Source organism: Triturus cristatus, chromosome 6 (genome assembly GCF_964204655.1).
Source record: "Triturus cristatus chromosome 6, aTriCri1.1, whole genome shotgun sequence".
Classification (NCBI taxonomy): Eukaryota; Metazoa; Chordata; class Amphibia; order Caudata; family Salamandridae; genus Triturus; species Triturus cristatus.
In genome coordinates, this window is record NC_140589.1 from 945,226,601 (window position 1) to 945,252,872 (window position 26,272).

At 43.5% G+C, this 26,272-nt stretch overlaps 1 protein-coding gene across 3 annotated transcripts in view; it reads left to right on the forward strand.

Annotated features, from left to right (window-relative positions):
* Positions 1 to 26,272, forward strand: part of SAMD5 (sterile alpha motif domain containing 5) — a 285,501-nt gene that overhangs the window by 82,427 nt on the left and 176,802 nt on the right. Inside the window, exons 2-3 of one of the 3 annotated variants that reach the window (XM_085611626.1) lie at positions 17,670 to 17,754; positions 18,124 to 18,786. The exons of 1 other annotated variant lie outside the window; for it this stretch is intronic. In XM_085611626.1, coding sequence (XP_085467752.1) covers positions 17,670 to 17,708 — 39 coding nt within the window. In that variant the 3' untranslated portion in view covers positions 17,709 to 17,754; positions 18,124 to 18,786. Of the gene's footprint in view, positions 1 to 17,669; positions 17,755 to 18,123; positions 18,787 to 26,272 lie in introns of those variants that run through there. One more of the 3 variants, XM_085611627.1, reaches the window with a different exon arrangement.

The following is a 26,272-nucleotide window of genomic DNA, read 5'->3' on the forward strand; positions in this document are numbered from 1 at the left end:
GTCCCCAGCAACATTTTACTGCAAGTCCTCAGGAATAATACAAATGTCCAGAAAGCGAGCAGCTGTTGGTCGCAATATTGTGTTTTTAGCTCTACATTTTTACAGCGAAATAAATTCTCAATTCAAACATTGGCACAAGGACACATTTCATGCTAAAATATAGTGTTAAATGATGGATTTGCATTTCACATAATCCAGAGTCATTTGCCCAACATTTCACATATTTACGCAAAATCGAATTACATGAATTTCTCGCATCCCTAATTGCACATACGTGCAATCTGCCAAGATGATAGACAATTAAAAGCTGCAGCATAATGTAGTGCTGTCCTACAAATTCACATCACCTGAGGCAATCTCTGACTGAAGGGATATATAAAATATGTACTTCAGGGAGAGCAAGAAGCAGCCAGTTCCACTTCACAAAGCTGCTGATAGCAAAGTTGTTTGACACAATATTTACTACCTGCATTTGAGGCCATTGCAGCTTAATGCAGCATGCTGTAATGGTAAACAATTCTGGGCTGCAGCTTAATGAAGCTCCTCCCAGTAAACCTCACACCACTTGAGGCTCTCCTGGCCTGAGGGGTGCACGCGCTATTCACCACACGAAGAGTAGCAGGCAACGACTTACACCTCAGAATGCTGCTGACAGCAGAGTTGCTCCTCGCAGTGTTTCCTTCCCATGTTCAAGGTCATCGCATCTTATAGCAACATGCTTTAATGGTGGACAGTTAAAAGATTCAGCTTAATGGACCACCTTCTAGAAAACTGTCGCTTGAGGCATTTTGGTCCAGCAGGGTTGCATGAGCTATGTATCTCAGATAGAATAAGAAGTAGTCATTTCCACCTAGGGACATTTCCTCCACTAAGAGTGGGGGGGGGCGCTGCCTTCCTAAGTGCAAAAAGGAAAAGAAAATGATAACGCAACATTGATAACGTTGCGTTGTTATCATTTTCTTCTTCAGTAAGGAGTCATCCATGTTGGGGCGCGGCGGGCTGGACTTGTTACAGCCTGGGAGAGAGAGGATGAGTGGTTCGTGCTGCACCTTAAGTATTGGGCTGGCCAAACCGCCATGCTCACTTTGCATGTTCTCCACAGGCTGTATTGTTAAGCCAGGGTGGAGAACATGCCCAGCCTCCCAGTCCCCGTCTGAGTGCCGAACCACTACGATCAAACCAATTAACAATTCTGCTGTAATGCAGTGCTATGATTGGCTAGGTGAGTCTGGGAGCCAGGGCCTCCTGTTCCTGCTTCGGAGGAGAGGCAGCGGCTGGCGGCCGGCAACAACAAGGTATGTCTTTTCTTTCTTCTAAACCCCCCTCCGCGCCACTGCCCCTTGCCACCGTTCCCAACCAGCCACCACTGTTTCCACCTCAGAATACTGCAGCTGGCAGAGCTAACATTTATTGCCCATGTTTGCGGCCATTGCAGCGTAATGTAATGTGCTTCAATGTAGACAAACGCTGCTGCTTAATAAAGCTCCCACAGTAAATCACACGTAACTTGAGTCACTCTAAGCCTGGGGCTGTGCATGGACTATGCAGCTCGGAAAGAGGAGGACGCAGCCTTTTCCGCCAAAGAAAGCTGCACCTAGCAAAGTTTGGCAATCCAATTTTGATTGCTCATGTTCGAGGTCATTGCAGCTTAGCCAAACGTGATGAAATGATAGACAATAAAAGCTGCAGCGTAATGGGATTCCTCCCAGTAACACGGCTTCTGATTCCATAGCTGGGATATTAAAAAAATTCCACAGGTGCACTTGAAGAAAAAACTAATTCAGAAGGTCATGTGACTCCTGGCCACACAACAGATACCTTTATATATCAGAGATGTCAACTGTAGAACAGGCGGACCAGATCCGGCCAGATTTTCAGGACAGCCATTTGTTATAGAAATTAGCCCAAAACACACATGCCAACATTTTAGATGAGGAAAGAGGGAGATTCTAAAAAAATATTTAGGAGAATGTATTTCCTCCATTACCTCCTCGTCTATGCTCCTGGATGCAATCCTTACACATGAAATGCTTCTTCTTTCTGGCATCCAGGAAGACCAGGACGCGGAGTAATGAAGATTACTGGTAAGTAACCGGGGCATTCCCTTCTTTTGGAGTAGAAGCCTTTTCAGGCAGGAGACAGCACAAATGAAGCCATGTTGGATCTGAATCTGGTCTATTGGCATGTATGCCATAAGCCCATAGATACATTATAGGTAAACACAAGGATCCGGTTCTCTTGGACATATGCTCAACACCCCTGCATACACTGGCAGTCAACAAAAGTAGAAAATAGCACACCTTTCATCTTTATGAATATATGTGTGTCGTGTACAAATCGACGTGTATTGCCCACAGGCAGCCCACAATCCCATCATTTTTTCATAAAGTCATGGTACAATGTTGGTCGTTTTCAATTTTACTGTCAACAAATCAGTGATAAGTATTAACCAGAAAGGACATTCTGCGGCATACATTAATTTATGTTCCTGCTGTTGTGTATGCAGCTTTCTTTAGATTCATAGGATTAGTTGTGGTTCTCAAAGCAAGCATTTCCCTAAGCTTATTGAGACAGCATTGGCCTTTGTGATAATTCAGCATAGCCACATATCCATCATGTCCCAAGGTGACCTCTGAAAGGATTGTCAAATTGGTGACTGCTGAAAACCAAAGCACCCCCAGAGCCTGAGTGACCCACTAGGCGTTAGACTCAGGAATGCAAATGAGATGACAGCAAAATCTATTATGAAAAAAAGCATTTGATAAAAATGTTCTCAAATTATACTTGGATCTCGAATTATGACTGTATAGTGACTAAATATGTGACAATTGTACTGAGAATCATTTCAGCCTGCCCTGCTCAGTAGGATTTGCCCACTTTCCCTATACCAAATTCTTTTAATATTTCCCCGAGTTCAGTGTACACTCACATAAGTCCTACGTTAAGTTGTTTGCATTCATCACAATTTTTAAACCAGTCCATAAAATGTGGCAAAAATGATAATGAAAGTCCAGTCGGATTAACTGTCCAGCGCCTGTTCTGTGTTGCTTGTTACAAATTCAAAGGAGAACATTTTAGGATTGCCTGAAAAACAGTTCAATAAAACCTTTTTTCAAATTGTGAGTGCCACTTTGCTTCTCCGTGGCACATTCATTTAGACAAATTACAATAAATAATATTTCTTTAAAGCCAGTCAGTTCCTTTAACAAAGCAATGGTTATCTAATGGCCTATCCATTTGTAAGCCTCAATCATTTTTAATCAAATTTGTTTGAGGCTATTTTGTGCCAACACTGATTTAGATTCCATATCAACGTCCTTAATGTATATTGTTGATACTTTAACAGTGTGCTCTATGCTGAGTACCTTTGGAGCTCTACATATCGAAACAAACATTGGCAACGTTAATAGATTTCTCCTTTGAGGCCTGCTGACCGCCGATGCTGTTTGGTGATGGTAAGAAGCTGGCCCTGTATATGATACACCAAAATGAGATGTATTGGGAAAATAGTCCAGGGGTTCCCTTATGAGTGGACAAGGGTGGACAAGGGCTTGCAATAGAAATCTCAAGGTGCTCTTCTAAGGGGTAGTGTGGTTATGCAGCCTTACACACAAATACACACAATAGTCAATAAATGATGCACACAACTCAATAAGGAGATCAACACCAATTTAGAAAAAGAACACATATCTTTAAATATGTTTAGGCACTAGAATAAATACAATCAGGTAACTACATTTTGAAAGAGAAATACTTTGCGCTTTAAAAGTAGGCACTTACTGCATTCTTCAGAAGCCGCAATGTTATTCTATAGGAGGAAAAACAGGTATGGCATTCAGGTACAGTAAAGCGACTTACTAATGCAATCTCCAGGACTTAAGATGAGTATCAGGCAAGGTCTAAGGCAGCACCAGCGGGTCACCTACCGCAGCATTAGGGTGTCCGATTGCAGTGGTACAATACAGTGTTGAATTCCAAATGTTAGTCAATTGGGTTCGGTCTTTGTGAAAATGGGCTGCAGGTTTGGACTGGAAGCCCAGTCAGGTTGAACCAGCCAAAGAGCTTAACTCTTGCGATACTAGGGGACATAGGTACACCAGTGGTCCTCTTCACCTTGGGCCCAGGAGGCCGGGTACAGAGGGTCTTTGGGGTGTTGGGTTTCTTCATCCAAGATAACTCGCGTTTGAGGGGCCCTGCAAACGGAGGTTGCAGGCGATGTTGGGAAGATAACAAGGGGTGAATCCAAAGTGAACTCAAGTCTTTTGAGGGCTGGGGAACATGCTGACACCATTGGCCAACTTCAACATGGTCTGGAGGGCTCGGTGCAGTGGTGCTTGATGGCATTGGGTTTTGGGCGGTTCCGGAGTCCTCACGGTTCTTCTTGGGATGCCTACAGGATGCAGGGGAGCAGCTCTGCTACTCCACAGGAGTTCTTGAGTCTTTATTGAAGGTAGGGTTTTCCCACCTTTGTTCTTTATGTTGACATATCCGCAGTGACAGCGGATTCAGTACCTCAGCACGCTTTCTGAACATTTAGAAAATAGTTTAGATAAGTATAAAACAGGAGTGCACCTTTCTCAATCATTAACTTTATTGAAGGCAGGCCATCCTCTTAGGCTTTGTAGGCACAACAGCTGCAGGACGAGATGTCCTTGGCATAGTTTTGAGAGGGAACAGCAGACAGGTTGGCAGGGCTGGTGCCAAGTCAGTTGCTCTTCTTTAGTCATCTGTTTTTGTGGCTGTTCAGTGTCCTTCTTCTTCATCGGTCATCAGGATCTGACTTTCCGGTGCCAGGGGCTCCTATAAATACTAAATTTAGGGGTCTTAGGGGAATGTAGGGTAGTGGCCAATGGGTTACTTACCCCTGTGGTCCCTATGCCTCCTATATGACCACTTCCTGTGGGAAGGGGTCCTAACCCTATCCCAGAGATCATAAATATACCATCCCGAAAATGGCTAACTCTGAAGAGTTTCCTCCACTTCAGGTAACCCACCTTGTGGGTGGTACTGGCTTGTGGGTGGACGCCCCTATCTGACTAGCTAATATTCCCTTCATCACACCAGTTGCTGGTAGGTTTTCAGGAGGCCTTTGTGTGCATGTATCAATAAATTCAACACTGGCATCAGTGTGAGTTCATTCATACAAGATGCTTGAAACCAAAAATCTATATTTTCAATGAAGCCATCATGTAGCTGGGGAACTCGTTTTTACCAATGTCCAGCACATGTACTTAAAAAAGCTCTCCTGTTCATTTGTACTGGCAGCAATAGATCTGACCATTACAGGGGCATATCGGCTCATGCAGCTATATCCCCACATGTAGTAGAGTGCACCCTGCCTTAGGGCCATAAGGCCTGCTGTAGGGATGACTTACCTCTATCTCATGCGATATTTGTGGGTGTGGCACACAGGGATATGTGCCATGTTGTGTTCTCACTTTTGTCAACACCAAGACACGCAGCCAGTTGAAATCACATCAAATACCAGGCAAAAAGGTAGGATTTGCCATGTCGAAAAGGGGCACTTTCCTACAGCGATACTGTTGGACTTGGCCCTTTATGCAGGGTTTTCCCCAAACTTTTTGAACTGAACTGTGTTTGTTGGTTTTGGGACTCTGAGCACCTTACCACTGTTAATCAGTGCCAAAGTGCATATGCTCCCTTTGTAAATTGTTATTTGATTGGTTCTCCCTGATCGGCATATTTTGATTTACTGGTCAGCCCCTAGTAGAGTGCACAGGGTGTGCCGGGACTCGGAAATCAAATACTACTAGTGGGTGACATGCTTCATCATTGGGTTCCCTCCAGAGAGGCCAAGTGCCTTCGTGGTGTGCTACAACACCTGTTTACAGCGGAGTAGGTTTTTTATTGTGATGTGAGTGCGCCAATAGTGAGTGCAAAGGAGTGATTTAAAAGATGCCTTTGGTTTTATCCAAAGAAATTTATTGGCGGAAAACCAGGCATAAATAAAAACAATTGTGAAGGATAATTAACTACTGGTTAATTTTACCACATATATCCTAAGGTGAAAATGAAGTGAAAAATAAAAAGAGTGGTCAACATGTTTCTGCCTCTGTGTGCTCTTAGCGAGGCATTCATCAGGACCAACCCACCACGGCGGTGTGCGCACGCTAAGGCGCACCCTAACCTGTGGTGGAGAAAATGACCGGAATAACTCACGTTTTTTGTAACGTCTTCGGGATTTCTGAAAATCATATATTTGTGAAGCGTATAATGACCTCACTCCATGGGTCCCAGAGGGGGTCGGTGGCTTGTAGCACACATTCATCAAAGCCATGCGCCGGTGTGATTCCTACACGCTCCCTTGCCGAGGACCCGGGGTCTTTTGTTGTTTATATAATATTGTTCAGGGGACTAAGAGTGGCGTTAACTACCCTCTCTCCCCTGTTGTTTAACTACTTTTAGAAATTAGGCATTTTCTTGTTTAACCATTCGGTGTGCCTCTGCCTGCTTGTGTATTGACTGTGTGGTTTTGTAGTGACTTGGGCTGGGGAGGTGCATTTTCTCAGACAGCCCCTGGGGGGGGTGATGTGTGTCCTGCCTTTCCTGAATGAGTCAGGGCTGAGCTGAATAGACCTGGGCTGCATTCAGAGTAGGGGGAGGAGTTCTCACTAGCACCTGAATATGCCCGGTCTGCATTTAGATTGGTGGGAGGAGATTTCCCTTGCACCTGAATAGGGCCTGTCTGCTTTACACAATGCTGTCTCCACCTCCTGCCGGGCAGCTGCACCAGAGAGGACAGAACTGGTTTGGACTGGGCTCAGAAACCCTTGCACAAAGAGAACAAAGACATTTTGGGGTATAAGTATTAGACCTAGAACCCCTGAACTTTTGACTACTTCTGGAATCAAGAGGAACCTTTGCCAAGGAGAAGAGCTGGAGAAACTGAGGAGAAGTACTGCTCTTGCTCTGTGTCTGGGGTTGGCATGCAGTTGCTGTTTTCTGCCAAGGAAAGGAGAAGGACTTTGCTGTGTGCTGTGTCCCCTGTTTGAGGAAAGTCTCCAAGGGCTTGAGTAGAGCTTGCCTCCTGTATTGAAGTCTCAGAAACGCAAAGACTTCATCCCCAGCTCCCCTGACCTTCCTTGCTGGGAGTTCTGACCTGCCAAGAGGTGCCTGTGACTGTCTTGGGCCTCTGGACGTTGTTTCTGCTGTTGAGAGCTGGAAAAGCAATTCAACGACAAGGAAATCGATGTATCACTCTTCTTGTGACAGTTTTTCCAACACAACGCCGTGGTGCAAAAAGAATCTCCCCGCATCGCCGCGCTGCTGATGAAATCAAAGCAGCGCTTGTCACTGCAGCAAAAATCCACACATAGAGTGATCGCAGCTGAAAAGGTCGACGCAGCGCCTCTCGCCGCATCATTCGCCGACGCATCCCAACAGCGTATGCAAATAGCAACTTTTTTGATGGTGTGGTATGGTACCAGCAAAAAATGCACAATGGCACAGATACTGAAAGAAGCAAACAAGGCAGAAAACCATGCAGGGTGTGGGGTATGCAGGCAGAGATGCAATAGGAGAGTTGGCAAGCAAGCAGATACAAGAGTGAGAAAGCCTGGGGGCAGGTATTTTTGGAAGAATGGAGAAACACAAGAGGGAGAGAGCTGTAAAATACATGCACTCTGATGTAGTGCTTTCTAGTAGGACAAAAGTAATTCCCAAAAAGTGACCAGTGGAAAAAGACAAGTCGGCTAGTAAAAGAGGATGTAAAGAGCATATGATCCAGGGGAGCTAGATAAAAATAGAAAGCCAGCAAGTATAAAGCAAGCAAATGAGAGTGACAGTAAAGCTAACCGAGGGTAAGCAATGGGTAGGCTGGAAACCCCTGTAAGTTGTTGCCAAGCGTAAAATAAGTCTTTCACAACCAGCAGACACCATGTACTGTGTGGTAGGCTCAACCTAAAAATGGAAGAAGAAATCATTTTGAGTATGGGTGACAAAAGGATTTAAGGTGTTATATGAAGATAAGCAGGAGAAGAGAAGGTCATATTGTGTGTTGTTGGGCAAACGGGCAAAAGGAGCAGAGCTTACCCAAAGACAGTAAGGCGATTCTTGAAGAGCTAAGTCTTTAGATGTTTTATGACTGCACAGAGTGATACAGACAGCCCAGTATGCAGAAGGATGTTGTTCCAAATTCTAACCCCATGTACTTAGGAAGGCTTGACTCCTCATTGTCATCCACCTGACACCTAATCTTTTTTTCCTGCGTTCCCTGACTTTGATCCTGGTAATGTCATGACTTCTTGTGATGCCTTGGCCAGCTGATAGGGTGAGGTATTTTTGGTCAAGTAGGATGGCGCTGTGGTTGTTACCGCTTGTTAGATGATAGAGACGTTCTTCAAGACAAACAATATTTCACTCTGAAACTGTATTTTCACAAATTTTTCACATCAATTTTACAAACAAGATTATGCCAATTCACACTTCCCTATTTTTCAGGTGAGCGTACTGCTTTACTGTATATTACTTCTTAGCGCCCTAAAACACTACAGACTTTGAAGTCTGAGTTTACATTTATCAATTAAATAAATGTGGAAATATACATTTTGCAACTTAATTGTTTCACTGACGGGAAAATAAATACAGATGGAAATGTAAACAAATAGCATAAAACTATGAGTCCTATATACAAAAAATAACCTTTCAGCCTGGCCTCTCTCCTTCCTCTAACTGATCTCTGATAAAAAATAGCTTGGTAGAGCAATGTGCCTGACCACTGAGATTTATTTGAACTCCTTAGTACAGGTCCACCTAAGAGCACAATATTACCCGTCATCCTACCTACTTTTTAACAAAAAGTGTACAATTGACTTTAATCACATTAATATCTACTAGTAGAAATCATCAATTAAAATATATAAAATCTACTGCAGGGTTCAAACTTGTCAACTTGTAGTAACAAGCAGCTCTTTTAAGTGAGCACTCAACCCAAAAAGCTTTTCTGTCAAAGGCCAGACTGGCTTTTTAATCCACTGGGCGTTTTTCTGTTGTACTGGAGCCAATTGAGGCCATTTTGCATGCCATCGCCGCTGCTGGTGCCTCTGTCACTTTCCCCAGCTCCCTGAGGTTAATTGAGGTAAGCATAGGGGACTTCAAGGAAGAGAATGAAAGAGTAGTATTACAGTAGTAACAGGTGCTGATGCGTCTCGCTTCTTCGAAGTTGCGTCTAATTTGCAGCTCCCAGCGAAAAACAGTGTCTAGAGGTCCAGAACAGCAGCAGGCACCTCTTTGCAGATTAGAATTCCCAGCAAGGAAATTCAGGGGAGCTGGTGGTGAAGTCTTTGTGTCCCTGAGACTTCAGTTTCAAGCCCTTGGAGATCTTCTTTCAAGCAGATGACAAAGCAAACAGCACAGTCCTTTTCTCCTTTCCTTGGCAGCAAGTAGCCACTGCAGGCCAACCCCAGACAGCAAACAGCACAGGGGTAGTATTCCTCCTCTGCTTCTCCGGCTCTTCTCCTTCGCAAAGGTTCCTCTTGATTCCCAGAAGTGATCTAAAAGTCTGGGCCCCTCTTTTTATACACAAAAATCCATTGTTCTATGAAGGCAGAGAATGTCTGTACCCAGCCAAAACCAGTTCTGTCCTCACTGGTGCAGCTTCCTGGCAGGAGGTGGAGACAGCATTGTTGAAGGCAGGGCAGTCTCATTCAGGTAAAAGGAATTCTCCTCCCCCTACTCTAAATGCAGCCCAGGTCTATTCAGCCCAGCCCTGACTCATCAGACGTCTGGAGCCACTGCCCCTCTCCAGCCCCTGTCATCCAAAAGCCAGACATGCAATACACAAACCTAGCAGAAGCACACTGGATGGTTAGGAAAGAAAATACCTACTTTCTAAAAGTGCTATTTTCAAACACAGAATGTAAAAATCACCCTCACTAAAAGATGCACTTTAACATTCTGGGTTCAGGCATATTAAACTTTATTCTCCTACTTTGTACCCAGGGCCGGTTATGTTTATAAAATGTTATAAACGTACTCCCCATATTGTCCTATGGGAACAGGTAGTCTTGCAATAGTGAAAAACGAAATTGGCTATCAGGACATGCTACACACATCAGGGCATGTCCTACCTTTCACATACACTGCACCCTGCCCACAGGGGTACCTTGGAGCTACCTTAGGGGTGTCTGACATATAAGAAAAGGGAAGGGTAGGGCCTGGCAAGTTGGTGCACTTGCCAAGTCGACGGGGCAGTACCAGACTGCACACAGGCTCTGCAATGGCAGGCCAGAGTTACATTTACAGGCTGCTTCTGTGGGTGACACAATCAGTGCTGCAAGCCCACCAGCAGCATTTGATTTACAGGCCCTGGGCATACACGGTGCACTGTACTAGGGACAGATTAGTAAATCAAATAGCCAATCATGGAAACACCAATCCATAGCAGTAATTTAAAAAGGGAGCACTTATACTTTGGCACTGAACAGCAGTGACAAAGTGCCCAAAGCATCTAGAACAGCAAAATGGAATCCAACACACAGCAAAAACACAGGAGGCAAAAGCAAAAAATGGAAGGGAGATCCATGCCAATGGTGCCAGGTCTAACACCCATGGAGCAAATCGAAGCTCTATCAACACCTCCTGCAGACTCTCTTAGAATGTCTACTAGACAGTTCTTCAGCGATTGACGCATGCAGCAAGATCTATTTTTAGCTAGGCTGAAATTCTTTTTCTGGCTCTCATTTAAGGTGGGACATTTGGAAATATACAGATCTACAGTAATTCCGACAATATGGATAGCAAATGATGGTGGACTGTCTAGAAATATGCAGTGATATCCATTCTTTCTCAACACTGCTAAGACAAGACTTTCTTCCTATGTATCAAACAGGGTCGGGCTGGCCTAATTGACAATCTGCAGTGCCCAAAGGGCTGGTCTCACAGATCAGTATATGGGATTGTTTTCTGGTTGTACATTGGCCTACTTTATGGTATGGTGGGTTGAATTTTACTGTTGATTTCTTTGATGTTACCACAAACATCTCATGCAGCAAGCACAAATGCATGCAGTCGCCCAGACCTTCCAAAAAACGTATACAATTGAAATCTGTCCTGATTTTCAAATGTGGGCTGCTGTTTTTTTAGCTATCTGATTCGCGAATTGGGGTCCTTTTAATTTGATGCCCCAGTCTAACCCTAATATCAAATGTTTTACATTCCTTTGCCTGGTTGGAAAGTGCCTGTAAAACGTTTGTGAATTCCCATGAACTTAAAAGTTCTCTGCATTTTGGATGGCAACTGCAAGTACAATATCTCCTTTCCTATCTCTAACCCCAAATCCAACACCGGTAGAAAACTCCAACACACTAGTGGATTTTCAGCTGTCCTCATTACACTTGCAGCTTTGAAAATTCAGATTATCCGGGCTCTGTGAACCAGGAATGCATGCAAAATTCATTGTGTGACAGGTCCTTTATTCTTATCCTTTAGAGGAGCCCAGCTCTTCCCTGTTCTGAGGGAGAACAGATTCTGGTGCTTGGCGGGTTAAGAAGTAACTAGACAAAAATAGCATTAAGCAGCACGCATGAAAGTGACAGAATTGCATTTTAGAGTATCCTTGTTGCTGTCACATTTATTTATTATTATTATTATTATTTTTTTTTAATATCGTGAAAGCAGGCCCCCTTTTTAAGCTTTTTTCGATGTCTTGGCTCTATTTTTCTTTATACACTAAATAGTGTTTTCCCAAGGCCCGCACACTTTTGGAAATGTCAAATGCTGAAGTAAAGAAGGCTCAGAGATTGATGGCGTAGTTGTAGCACTGCACAGTTTTCTGTCCCAGAATCTATTCAGTGAACTGTGTCCTGGTGATTGGCTCAGTGATTTGTTTCACAGCATGAAGCAGCGAGTTGTCAGCGTGCCGGCAGAAGGGAGAAAAAAAACACAAGCCCACAGCATACCCTCCCTGCACAGAGCTGAAACATCTGCTCGAGTCATGAACTGCTTAGTGGCCGAGTTCAGAACCAGGGGCACACAGACTTTATCGGATTTTCTCCCAGGGGGTTGTCAAGCATCTATTCCTGATGCTCTAAAAGAATGAAAGGGGCATGAACAGATTTTCTTTCCAGCTTAGCTCACATGTATCCCTTTAAAAGTAGTGTGATAGGTAGGGAGCTATACTCCTGGGTTGAAAGAGACAGTAAACTCCAAGTGGGGCAGGGACAGTGTTAGGGATTTTTCGGAGACCTTAGTCAAACTCAAAGGGCATATTTACAAGCCCCAATTGTCACCGAGGCATCACTTCTTTGGGTGCTGCAGTGGTGTAGCGCCATTTACCATATTTACAAGATGGCGCTAAGCCACTTAGTGTGGCTTAATGCCACCTTGTAAATGTGCCCCTTTCTGCCACAGTACTTTGCGGCAAAGGGGCGTGAAATGGGTGTTGCTCTGGGCATTCCGCTGCGACACCCATTGTTTTCTGACGCTGCCCCAGATTTACAAGGTTGAGGCAGCGCCAAAGGCAGCGCCATTCTAAAGGCATAGAATACCAGGCATTAGAATCATTAATTTCTCCCCGTTTTTTGCTCTATTCATGTGTGCTCCTGGAAAGAGCAAATCGCTATGAATGATTCTTTATGTGCAGGAAGGTGTCCCTTCCTGCACATAAACAATCGCCCCTGAGGCACAGGCACCCTTAAAACATGGCGTTAGGGTGCCTGTGCTGGCAATAGGCAGTTTTTTTTGCACCAGCGCTAGGGGAACCCAGGGATGTGCCGTACGCTTGTGAATACGGCGCATCCCTGTGCTTTAAAAATGTCAGAGCGCGGCTGGCCTAATTTTGGCGCAGCTCCGCGCTCTGACATTGTTTTGTAAATATGCCCCTAAGTGTGCTGGCTATATCAGCCTCTGAATCCATACGAATATGTAAGATTCATAATTCTGTAGAAAGAAAAACACACTGATAAGTAGTATTAATGTGAAAGTATGTTCTCTAGCAATGAGAAGGCACTTCTGAAGGAAGGTTACACTACTATTGTCACATTGGCAGTCCTGTCAAGTTTCCCACAAACATGTGTGATGTGCTGCTCCAGTCCATGTTTTTTTCTTTGAATTCTGGGACTTGTAGTCGTGTTTATTCCATCATAAAACAGAACTACAAATCCCAACATTCAAAGAAAAAAAAACCTGGACTGGACCATCAAATCATGCATAGACTTGGTAAACGTGGGAGCTATGTATTGGTATTGTGAATTAGTGACCCTGTGAAGGCACTGCTGAAATAAGTACACACTACTGAGGTACTGGGGTACTTTCAAGATGCTTCTGGAAAAAGCATGCACTGGTTGTTTCTTTCAGCAATCACATGGCACTGCTGAATAAGGCTGACACAGCTGAAGTACTGTGGCACTTGCAAGATGCTTCTAGAAGAAGCATGCACTGATTGCTTCTTGCAGCAATCACAAGGCACTGCTGAATAATGCTGACACAGCTGAAGTCCCATACCACTGAGCACACACTCCTGACAGGTCACACTGCTGGATTCCTGCAGCACCGAAGATATTTGGCAAAAGCTCACTCTGTTGGAATCCTAAAGTGTAGAGAAGTATCACGAAGTAGCAGTGCGAAGGCACCGCTTGGGGAGACTAACATGTATCCACTCATCTACGTCGTTCAAGAGTCAGGTTTACAACCACCAAGCTGTTTGACATCTGATCTTGATTCAATTTTTCAATACACAATTGCATTTACATTACACTCATCATTATGGTATAATCCTAGACTTAAGTTAAATAGATCCACAACATTTTGGAATACCTGGATTAAAGCTGGTATTTTTTACTTGAAAGATATATAACCTGACAATACTTTTTTATCTTTTCAGGAACTACAACAATCGTTCAAACTAAAATCTACAAATAATTATAAATATGAACTATTGTCTAATTCAATACTAGATTCTTTCCATATTTCCCCAGAATGCAACATCTGATTTGGCTGTATACATACAAACCCTGGCCTCCTCTTCCTATGCTGAATCTCTCTTTTATAAAACAAATTGAATGGAAGTACAAATGATAATATTATTTTCCTAACTTTGTTTCGGAATAAAGAATTAGATATTGTATTATCTTTAGATATTTGGAGGAAAATCTGGCTGAATAACGTCTCAGGATAGTTGCCCGTTTCTATATAGCAAACAAATACATTCATTTTATTCAATTGCTTATGGACTCCTTTTAGGTTACTTAAAGTTAAATTATTGAATTCTTGTATATGTTGGAATTGCTCTCAACAAGAAGGACTGTTAAAACATATGCTATTTGACTGTCCAAACATTAGTAAGTTTTGGAATGATGTTTGGAATATAGTAACAAAAATATTGAATATTACTGATATTTTGTCTTATACTATAATAATTTGTAAATCAGTCTTTATTACAACAAAATTGACAGATCTTGAAGGTAAGCTTTTTGATTTTTTAATTTCAGTTGCGTTGAAATCTATTACTGCTAATTGGAAGAATGCTTCATCACTGTCAGTACATACGTGGTGGGCATGGATAGTTTTTTCCAGAGAGGAGCCAATTTATCCCACACAGGTGTTATTCATAACACTTCTAATTATCATTTATTTTGGAAACCAATTGATAATTATATAGCTTTACAGCTATGACTATATTTAATATGTTGAGTAAATGAATAATTGTTTAACTATTCTGGTTCTACTTAAAGTTTACTTGAGTCCTAATAACTTGTAATATTTCATTCTATTAAAGGATTTATCTATTTCCTATCTTTTATTCTTTTCTTTTTTTATTATTCTTATCTTCCTTTTCTTTTCTTTTATTACAGTATATAATTATTTTCATGGTACTTAAGATTGCTTAGCCGATTTTAAAATGTTAAATAACTGTTTGATAGTTCACTAGTTAGCAAATTATAACATAAGTGTACCTTTTTCCGATGCTCTTTTTTGTATGGTCTTGTTTAAATATGATCAAAATCAATGAAATATTTGAACACGTAAATATTTGACATCTGTTACATTATCGTTTGTCTGTGCCACACTAGTTCATGCTGGTGATGGGGCTTTGGTGCATGTCCCGCCTCATAAACTTCTTGGAACTGTCTCAGACTAATTGACACTTTGCAATGGCTTTGTGTCACAATAATTGTGCAAATTTTTGTTTTGGGATTTATTATCCAGTGAGGAAGTTGTTTTGCACTTTAAAGTAGCGCTAAAGTCACACAAAATAGTGCTATGTACTACTTTGCGCTACTCTGCGTAAAGGGGCACCACATGTGTGGTACATGGGCATTCCCATGGACCACCCAAGAATTTCAACGCAAGACCTATCTACCAAAAACGTTAGACAGAGCTTTGCACAAAAATTGAGGCCTCATCGAGGCAGGAATAACATTGGAGAATAGTTTCCTTTCCTCCGGACCTTTCCTCCTTTTAATGCGTGTTGTACTGTACAGCACACATACAAAAATAGAAACGTTTTATAATAAGTCAAACCATAGTACTTTGTACTGGCATGTTACGCTAGTTGGCGAAGTGATTTGCTGTATTTGACAAAAACACTATGACCATATGTACAAAGATTTTGTGCCGAGTTTGCATCACTTTTTTGATGCAGACCTGGGGCCATATAACATAAAGTGCCCTGGGGGCGCATCCGGCATTTGCGCCTGCTTTGCGTTTCCCCGTGGCACTTTGGTATTCCAGAAGGGGCAGCAGACGCTTGTGCGGCCCCTTCTGTAGTACCAATAGCGCTGGTGCACAAAAAGCACCAGCGATATCTTCAAGGGGAGTTCCCTCATTTGCATGGGGAATCACTTTGCCTCTGCGCCCGCGCCATATTACCAACGTGGGCGCAGAGGCAAAGAAGCCCTCAGGAGGCACACTGAGAGTGCGCCATCTAAAAGGTGGCGGACTGTCAGTGCGCCTCCTGAGAGCAGCCCTCTGCAGGGGGTAAAGGAGGTCCTATGGACCCCCCAGACATCCCTTTGCAGACAGGTGCTGTACTGACTGCACCCGCCTACAACGGGATCCCTAATCCCCTTCAAAAGTGCAGGTGGGCCGCCGCCTTCACAGTGAAACACGGAGCAGAATTAAAGCAGCCTTTTTAAAGGTGCGCCTGGTGCAATGAAGGAAAATGCGCCAAATGTGTAATGTGGCCCCAGATGCAAACTCTTTTTTGGTATTTACAATGCAACACTGCTATGCGTTAGTTTGCATCGGAGAGGCATTCCATGGATGGTGTATGGATGTTCCCATGCATCCACCCATGGATTTTGACACAAACTCATATTTAGAAGAGTTGTAGACATTGGTTTCCAACAAGATTGTGTACCAGCACGAGCTTGGTGTAACGAGGAGAAATATCTTTACTTCTTCCTGTTATTGCCTCTTTGCATGTGTGGTACATTCTGAAGCATACATACAAAGATGAAAACCCACGAAGGGTAGTTTTGTGCAGGAAGGTACCAGTTCCTGCGAAAAAAACTATCCTGACCATAATGCACAATAGAGCAAAGATGCCTGCATTGATGCTAGGCAGCTATAAACGCGCCTGTGCATGGAGAGAGATGAACTGCACCATTTCTTTGAAGGTATGTCCCAGTTCTGATCTGTCTTGTTTACTCAATGCAGCATACCATGTGCACTTACTGCGTTGCATTGTTTTGTGTTGCGTTGCATTAACTGTTTGAATATATGCCTCTATGTAAATTAATAGTTATTTGGTGGAGGGACCATAGTAGGATCATGTTTTCTCCACCTTTGCACCAGTCAAGATAGTTATGCTATTTACATTCAAATTAAACGTGGTTTACTCCAATTTATGCGTGCATATAGTAGTTGGATTGACTCATAACCCAGGTAACCAATCTCTTGTGGGATTGGGGACTGAGAACAGCTTTCTGTTTGGATACAGGTCAGCACCACCTCAGGAAAGAGGTCATTGGGCCGTAGATGTTGTTGATCCATTCTCCCACACCCGACTCACATATACATTCTCACCAGTCAGCTCACCAAATCATCAACCAGACACATCCGTAATTATCTCAGACTAATCACATGGTTTGTTCTCTAATTCACACAGGCCAATTATGTTTTGAACAGTCCCAAAGTTCACATCTCAAATTCACATCCATTTAGAGCTTGGTCTTCTTCTGGGAGAGCACATTTCACCCATGTCTCCATCTTACATACATACATCAAGCATTTACCCCTAAGAAACACCCCTGGGTGAGTCCCAGTCTGATTCCCTTGCTAAACCCGTTCTGCTGACAAGGTGGCGCTGAAGTGTTCACCAAAACAAACATGGCTCTCCGTAAAAGATATCCTTTGATTTCCACACAGCATACAACCATTTTCACACAGTCAAATGCAAAGTGAGGCTACATACTGTAAGCCCTAAAAGAGTGAGGCTTATAGTAGGGGTGAGGCAGCACCAGCAACACTGCAAGGAAAGTTCTCTGGGGTGAAATGCTGAAGCTTCATGGCCTCCACTCATTGAACATTTGCATATCTGTGGCCATATCATAGTATTTTCATACACAGTGCAAACTACCCTTTGGGTTGCAGATTAGTATTTCAGAATGACCAGGACACTCTCTGAATTATTGTGTACACTGTCAAAATAGGGTGGGCACATTTCTCATAAAAAACACCTATCCATTGTTTACATGTTGCTATTCTAGGAGAACCAAGAGCTGCCAAATGAAAAAGTCTGGGCCTGATTCACAAAGGGCCTCCGCACTCCTGGCGGAGGTCCTGATGGAGCGGGTAAAATGTTTTCTTTTTATATACCCAATCCATTTATATAAGTTTATATTAAAAGGACTAATAATTAAGTCTAATAATTAATTGATTGATGTAATGGTACTAAACCAACCTTTTTAACCAAGAGAATACACGTGGGAATGCATTTGCATGGCTAATATAATAAGTGAACTAAATTTATATGCATATTAAAACGATAAGTGTTGCTTAGGCAGTGTTAATGTGATTTGCGCTTAAATAAACCAGCATTAACGGCTTTGAATGTGGCATATGGCTAGATAAATGCATACACATAAGGGTATTAGCAAGGGAATAACATTGTTTTAGTCATTTCTATGTATTAATTACAATTTTGTGTTTCTTTGCTTAAAGTTGACTATTCTGGCCTACCAAAAGATGGCTGCCGACTGAACCCTAACTAAAGTACATGACTTCATAAATTGAGCAATGGAGAAAGGCGCCTGCACTGACTTCGTTCGTGGCCTTTCCATGACCCGTCAGGCCTGGCTCATGAAGACTACCCTGGGCGAGGTGCCAATGTCCCTGAATGTGAAGCAATTGTTGCCAATGTGAAAAATGAACTACCAAAAGCCACCTATTTCCAATAGACTGATACTTTCTTGACCTGGGAACGGCCTTTCCCATACGCCGAAAGTTGATCTTCGTCCACATGTGAAAATTTGAAAATGTTTCTTAATGTATTGGGATGTATTCGAATTCAGCCAATCAGTGGCCTGGGAATAAAGAAAATGTTACTGTTATATGTAAATTTTAGTATAAATATTAGTAGTCTAGAGAGGGAAATTACCCCCTAGCTGATCGATGCTACTCTATGCGACACTCCATGCTGCTCTTCGCTAGAGATCCTTATGCTGACGGAAGAGGACGGGACTTTAGGACTCTGATGAACTTTCTGAGGACCAGTTCTGACTTAGAAAACGACAATTAGCCAGAATAGGTAAATATGACAAAAGGTAATATTGCATTATTAGGATTTAACCTGCATTTTAATTAGATAAAGAAAATCATTATTTGAAGAACTGTGTTGGGTGATTATTTTCTTTGAAAGGTGTATTGATTAATATAAGAGTTAAGCGCTTCATCAAATTCACTAATAACTAAATGATCTAATCGACCTCCGGATGGAGGAACTGTTAGGGTGATTCAGTAGATGTGGTTTTCCTCTATCCAAGTAAAGAACTGTAGTTCGGGATTTGATATCCCTCTGTAGGCACGGAAAGTTTGAGAGAATGAATGTTGGTGTTATGGGCCCCACCAGCGTGTGATGTGTGCATGTGTGTGTGAGTGAGAAATCATTCCGTCCGTGGAAGCAGGGAGAGATTTTGTGATCTGAACTGCACCAGTCCCACCGTTGTGGGGGAGCCTCCACACTTGGGGCTAAGGGAAGGATCCTGGGTTTCACTGTTTTTCCATGTTTGTCCTGGTCTGCATAGGCTAGGCCGGTACAAAACCAGCCATTTGATAATGCTAATTCCAAGGAGGTCAATCTCACATTTGCTTGGAAGCTCATCACATACCAAATGCAGCATTGGGTTTGGGGGCTCCTTCACTGGAAGGAGCAGTTACACACTGTTACCCCCTCCTGTGGGCAGTCCAGAGCTCCCTTTCAACATGTTCAGACTCTGAATTCTGCTGAGCTCACACTCTTTCTATTTGTTCGGGCATATTGTCCCCTCAGGTATCTATGATAGTGGGTAAACTCTTGGACAACCTCCCCTATCGGAAGATCTCCGGTGTATAGCAAGGGGCCTGTCCCTGCCACTCTGTGACTCCCTTCGGCACACTCTGTGTTGGCAAGCGTACAAGACAACAGACCCTCTTTTGAGTTTGGTGGATGGATGTGCCGTCAAAAATGTAGTGGATAGTGCCACAGACGATAATGCGCTTGTTACATGTTGGGCCTGATGTCTACCATGTTTACAGAGAGCACCCCACCCACCGAACTCTACATAAGGCTCAATGTATTTTGTTTGTTATTGTGCAGCATAATCCCAAGAGGACATGGAGCACCAAGTTTGACTGCCCTCATGCACAAACCACTAACATGGACCCAGATAATTGGGCGGTCTTTGAACTTCTTAATTCTGCCACCCATCCCATAATTTCCTAAGTGCCAAATGTAGCACGGTTGATGAGAAATTTACTTTCATTCATTATAGATTTTCTCCCTGTGATTGGGTTATACCTTCATTTCATTGGATAAAGATTTGTATTCTCAGCTCCCCATGGTTTCTCTTCTCTCTCATATCCCATATATAATGAGCGGTTATCAGCAGCTCCTTTTGAACAGTGTCTTTAGCTGACATGTATTTAACATTCATACGCCCCGCATACAGCTATTGCGCGTGACACCGACTACTCTTGCTGAGTTTGCAATACACTCGTTGGAAAATCCAGTGTGGGCGGTCAATACGTGCACTGAAAAAAACTTCGAAATAATAGAATTTAACAATAAGCTCATGATTGTCCCCTGCCCCCATGCCACACGGCCTTCCATTTTCTTTCATTTCCAGAGGATGAGGAAACCTTGTAAAGGTCCATGAACCTTTCACGCTTCCCAGCTGTGGTAGGGTTTTTTTCTGTCTCTGCTTTGTGACCAGAAGGGAAAGCACATAAAACCTTTAATGAGGAATTACATTTTCCTTTGCAGAAGTAGAACTGAGCTCATTCAAAGGTAGTAAAAAGCAGGGACGGGTTGGATTTCTTTTCAAGCGAGTGAAATCTGAGGTAAGTAATGATTATTGGGGTTTGCATATTACGCATATATTTTTTTGTTGCACTTTTCATGTAATGTGTACCTACAGGAAACTAGTTAGAGCAGAAAGCGTCGTGCAATCAACCATCCGGGGTATTGGGTGGGTATATTGCATGTTTTTTGTACCTGAACTCATGCACAGAGCACAGTTTTCAATCAGATGCCCACCTACAGCATCGAGAAGGTATCCAGCATGACTTTTGCATGCAAGGGCATACCTCACATACCTCACATACAAATTTCATGCACACAAATGACCAAGCGCAATTTGCACCATGAGTTTAATTTTTGCGACAATTATATTTGGTACACTGGTTAAAAATGATGAATTTTTACCCATACTAAGTCCAAACATTGTACTTATTCCAAAGTGGGTAATTTTAACAGAGTGGTCACAGGGAAGTGATACACAACGGGAAAGGAAAACTTGGCGTATTCCTAGTCCTTTGTGGTTATATCCTACTGAGATTCCATATGTGACAAATTGACAGTCCCCATGTTCCATTTCTAAATGCATTTAATGTATTTAATTGTTTTGTTTGATAGGGGGTTTCAAAAGCACTGCTTACTACCGTGTGGTAGGCGCAGAGCAGGTTGGGATACAACAGAGAACAAATAATGTTCTGGTCACGTGATAGAGGAATTTGCCAATCAAGCAGCAAGATGGTGTCTATTCTAGAGGGCACCCATCCAATGAAATGATGGCAAAACCTGGTATGGTGAATGCAGAAGAGAGTCTTAGGCATCTGTCAAGTTAGACAAAGGTCAAGTGTCTACAGCCATTTTGTGTAACAGGAAAAACAACCCTAACCAGACTCTAGATTAAAGAAGTATGTTTTAGGGAGTTCCTGAAAGTAAAACGTCATGTTCTAGTGCGTAGGTAAATATTTGCCCAGAAAGGAGTCGTGGACATGAAGAGATGTTTCTCAGTTTTTTTTGTAGCATGCCTGTCATATACACAGTTGCTTACATTTGGCTACCAGGTGGTTTCTGGATGACTAGTAAGGGACAAGCAGCTCGTAGAGGATGAGCCGCCTTTGGGCGTATAGTGCTTCATGAACAAAACAGAGGGGGTTAAAGCTTTTGTTTAGTTTACCTGGAGCCAATGGAGGATTTTCTTTGCTGGCATAATATGGTCATGTTATTTTAGGCCAATCAGGAAATGAGCAGCCTATTTCTGGATTCTATGGAGTTCTGCAGTGATTTATTTACACTGTCACCCTCAAGGCTGTTGCAGTAGTCCAGGTGTGACATGAGCACAGCAAGGAATAGGGAGATATTCCGAGAGGTGTGGGGCAGTAATACTACTCCTCGGAGTTGCCAATTTAGCAACCACATTTGTTTGGCGGGAAGATCACTACCAAATCACATACCTAGGCTAAGTGTGTTCCTTACTAGTGATGGAGGTGCCCAGTGACTCAGACCAAGAAACAGGCAACGCAGCTGGGCTTGGGTGACAGAGCTTATGAGCAGAATCAGAAATGCAGAAAGAGAAAAGACACACAGGGACACCAAAGGACAATTTAGAACTTACTTGCATCTGTAATGCAACCTTCCTCTCTACCTCCCTCCTTCACCCACAGAACTCTCCATTCCCATTACAACAAGAATACATGACTCCATATACATCTTGAACAAAAGAAAGTGCTGTTTCCTTGCTATGTAAACTTGCTTGTAGGCCTTTTCCTTCCTAATGTGAATGGTAAAAAAAAATCACTATTGGAAGGGCTTCATTAAGAGGTCACTGGAGTTTCACTCAGTAACTCCGCCTTCTGGAAATACCAATACCAGGGGCATCAGAACTCTGGTGGGATGAGTTATAGAATGTTGCATGTGGGAGCCCGAAGGTCTCCTTAGAAATGAGGCTTTGCCAGCGGAATCAGTAATTCCAGTCACAATTCCCCTTGTCATTCGTAATTTCCCCAGTATACCTCATCTGCCTGTGGAGTTACAATGGTTCATGTAATTCCGAAGACAGCAGCTACCCCCATTCCCAGTCACAGCCGAATAAAGGCGGTCTTCACAGTAAGGAACATAGTGCCTGAGCCATCCGACGTCCGGTTCTTTCCCCGGATGGCGCTTACAGTTGGGATGAATTCACTTTGCAGCTTCTGACTGGAGACAAATCTGTCATTAGAGAATTTGAAGTGCCCAGGATGTCACACATCATTCATTTAACAAGTCGTGTGATATGCTCATCTCACAAGGCATGACATTTTTCTGCCCTGATTGCATGAAATACAACTACGGCATGGTCAGCAGTTTAGCTCTACATTTCCCTGTCTACACACACACCTCTCTTCCATCACCCCTTAAGGCAGGAGGAGTCCATAATTTCAGGATAGCAGACATGATCCTGCTCCTGAGTTCACTTTCAGTGTATAGTGGGCCGGGCTGGCTTTAGCACTGTGGCGCCTGGTGTGACAATCATTTTTGGCGCACCCACACCCCATTATCGCCTCCTAGGATGCTCTCACTACTACTGGGCAAAGGCGCCCCTCATCTCTCCAATCATAAGTTATTGCCAAACACAGTGGCCCCCCCCTGAGGTAAGCCCCCCCCCCTTCCACAGGTCAGCGCCCAGTGCGGCTGCACCAGCCGCACTGCCCTACAGCTGGCCCTGATAGTGGGCAGTGGCTAGCTTTAAATACCGTCAACCTGTCTGTGGCTCCCAGGCATGCGCTGGGCAAGCCTTATTAGCAGATCATGTCAGAAAGAGCCTGCAGCCCCATATTCTATTTATACCCCCTATAAGGTAATGATTTAAATACCATAGGTTGTAGTTCATTGTCCATGCCTTGAAGGAAACCATTGTTAACATCAGTATATTCATGTGGTCTTGTGATTTAACATGACCCGAGAACATTCCATGCAGATCTTGGTATGGGACCAGGTCAGTGGCTGACAGTGAGATGTATCGCAGACGGGTAAACATTGCCATGCAGAAGTTCACATCTCAAAGGAGCTTTGGTTCCATTAGACACAGACTTACTAATACACACATAAAGGGCTATTCCACTGATGATGAAGTCCACCCATCAGATATGGACTCTGATCTATTCCCTTCTGAGCGGTAGGGGGTGCTAGAAGCAGCTGTGTGTAGGGAAAACATCACCTTCAAATAACTCAGAGCTGAAAGGGCTGTCCCTGAGGCTTGGCAAAGTTACAGAGTAATCTATAGGACTTTGATGCAGAAAGAAACCACAGTAAGGAGCCCAAAGTGAGCGCTTCATACCCATACGTCAGGAGTCCTTATGGCAGGACCAGAGCACGGCCGGACTGAGAACACATATCAGTCCTGGCAATTTTATCGACCCGCCTCCCGATGGTGGGTAGGGGTGAGGGAGCCAGGTGGTGGGCGAGAGTGCAAGTGTGAAGCACTGCGACTTAACCAACTGGCTCCCAGCACTGCTGCTTTTGTTACTGGGAGAGGATATTGCAGCACTGCTGCAAAACCGCCCCCAGTAACAAAACCGGCCACCACCGCTCCAAAACCAGCCTCACCCTTCCAGCCTCCTGGGGAAACGCCTGATGCCCACTACCGCCAATCCGGCCCTGGACCAGAGGATAAAAGTGACAGCACGCCATCAGTCACACAAGCAGCTGTAAGCCTTAGGAGCTGGGTGCTTGCCTGGTAACAATCTGCTCTGCAAAATAATTCTGGTTCCTCGACTATGGGGTCAAGAAGTGGGGTGAAACCGGAAGAGATAGCGCCAGATGCAATGTAATCCTGGTGCCTGTTGCCTAATCGGGCAGATAGCTAGCATGGGTTTATCACAAGCTACCTTTGGATCACCCATAATCTAACCCATTTCCTTGATTAATAAACTTGCAGCAAAGTTTCTCCTACAGAAACTGGTGTAGACATTTGCTTATGTATTTTTTCTTTAACATGCATATATTCTGCCTGATTAGTACAGTGTCTGACCACGGGATATCTGTACTAAGGAGAGGTATATTCGACTGCTGAGACTGCTCACTTCTAGATTACTCATTTAGGGAATTCTCATATTCCCAAAGAATCCGTTTCCTTTCCAAAAGGAGGTTAAAACTGCCAATTGTGAAACACTCTCAGGGTGAATTCTTGTATAGCAAGGCAGCAAATCCCAGGGCTGAACAGTGAGAAGAAAATAAAATCCATACTTGGTGGGCGACACCAGTTAATTAATGAAAAGCGCATGAAAGAGCCAAATAAATGCCACACACGTCTCTGGGCTCTTTGTGTCTCTTTCCTTTGCAATGTGTGGCGGCGCTGTTTATGTATGCAGACAGGGTGTGTACATTACTTTAAAGGAGCCTGGAGAACTATTAATTACCTTAAGGAGACGATTTATTGCACTTCAAAGTAGCACACAAGAAAAAGGAATTAGGCAGAAAAGTCTCTCTGGGGCATATCAACAAGCCCCGGCGTTAAAATTATCGCCGCTTTAGCGTCCGTTTTCAGGCGAAAAGCAGCGATAATTTTAACGCCCCAACAGCATTGATACGCTAACGCGTGAATCCATCATTTAACGCCCATATCCCTTACCTCTTGTCTCGCATCGCTAATTTTTTTTAATTTTTTAAAAAAAATATTTGTTTATTCATTTTAACAAAGGAATCGTTCACCATACACATGATATCATGTTCCCACATCATCAATCTGGTCTCCAGAGAGGTCCCCGTTCCTATCCTAACATATAGTTCCAGTTTGCCTCGCATCGCTAATGAGATGCGAGGTAGGCGTTCCCGTCTGGAATCCAGCAAAAATAATCGCTAACACGGCTTCCCCCTATTAACAATGAAAGCGCTAACCGGGTATATCGCCGGTTTCTTACGCCTGCTATTTTTCCTACTTAGGCATATATATCATGGGAGGTGGATTGTTAAACTAAGTCCACATCTCCCTATCTACAATGTTTCCCCTAACGCGTTTTTTTATCGCTGGAATTCCTGCGATATTGCCGCTTTCCGCCGCTATTGCCGGGATCTCTATCGCCTCGGTGATGCACGTTGGTAATAGTGCGCTAACCGGGCGATAGAATCCGTCGATAGACGGCGTTAGGAATGTGCACGTTAAAGGCGGCCAGCGATAATTATCACTGCCGCTTGATGATATGCCGCTCTGTTTCTTAACTCTGCCCTCATATACATTTCCTGAGTTAGGGCATTCTGCATATGAACTTACAGCCGGATTTAAAGTTTGACGAATGAAGTACCATCAGTCAATGTGGAGGACACCATCGCTTCCGCCACCCTGCCGTACTGCCACCTACCAGATTTAGAGATCATCGCTGGCCCAGCAGTAATCTCTGTACATTAATAGGAACCGATGTCATGGCGTTCCTGTCATGTTATAAAACGTTTGGTGGACATCCACCATCGTTTTCAATGGCCTTTCACCAAACTTTAACACATTTTGGGTTTTTCAGAAACACGCTTCCAAAATGTGAGGTTTTTATTTAAAAATAAATAATTAATGACCACCCGCATGATCAAGGGGGATTTACCTGATGTGACAGACAGGGAGAAAAAGAGCATTACACTACCCACTCGCAATAGCGAGGCCGGTGTAGTACCAGGGCGTGGGGTGAAGCATTCCGTCGAGTGAGCCAAACAGAAATCCTTGTACGGCCATTCCTGCTCACGTCGCACCAATGCTTATGGTGGGCGACACCAGTTAATTAATGAAAAGCGCATGAAAAAGCCAAATAAATGCCACACACGTCTCTGGGCTCTTTGGGTCTCTTTCCTTTGCAATGTGTG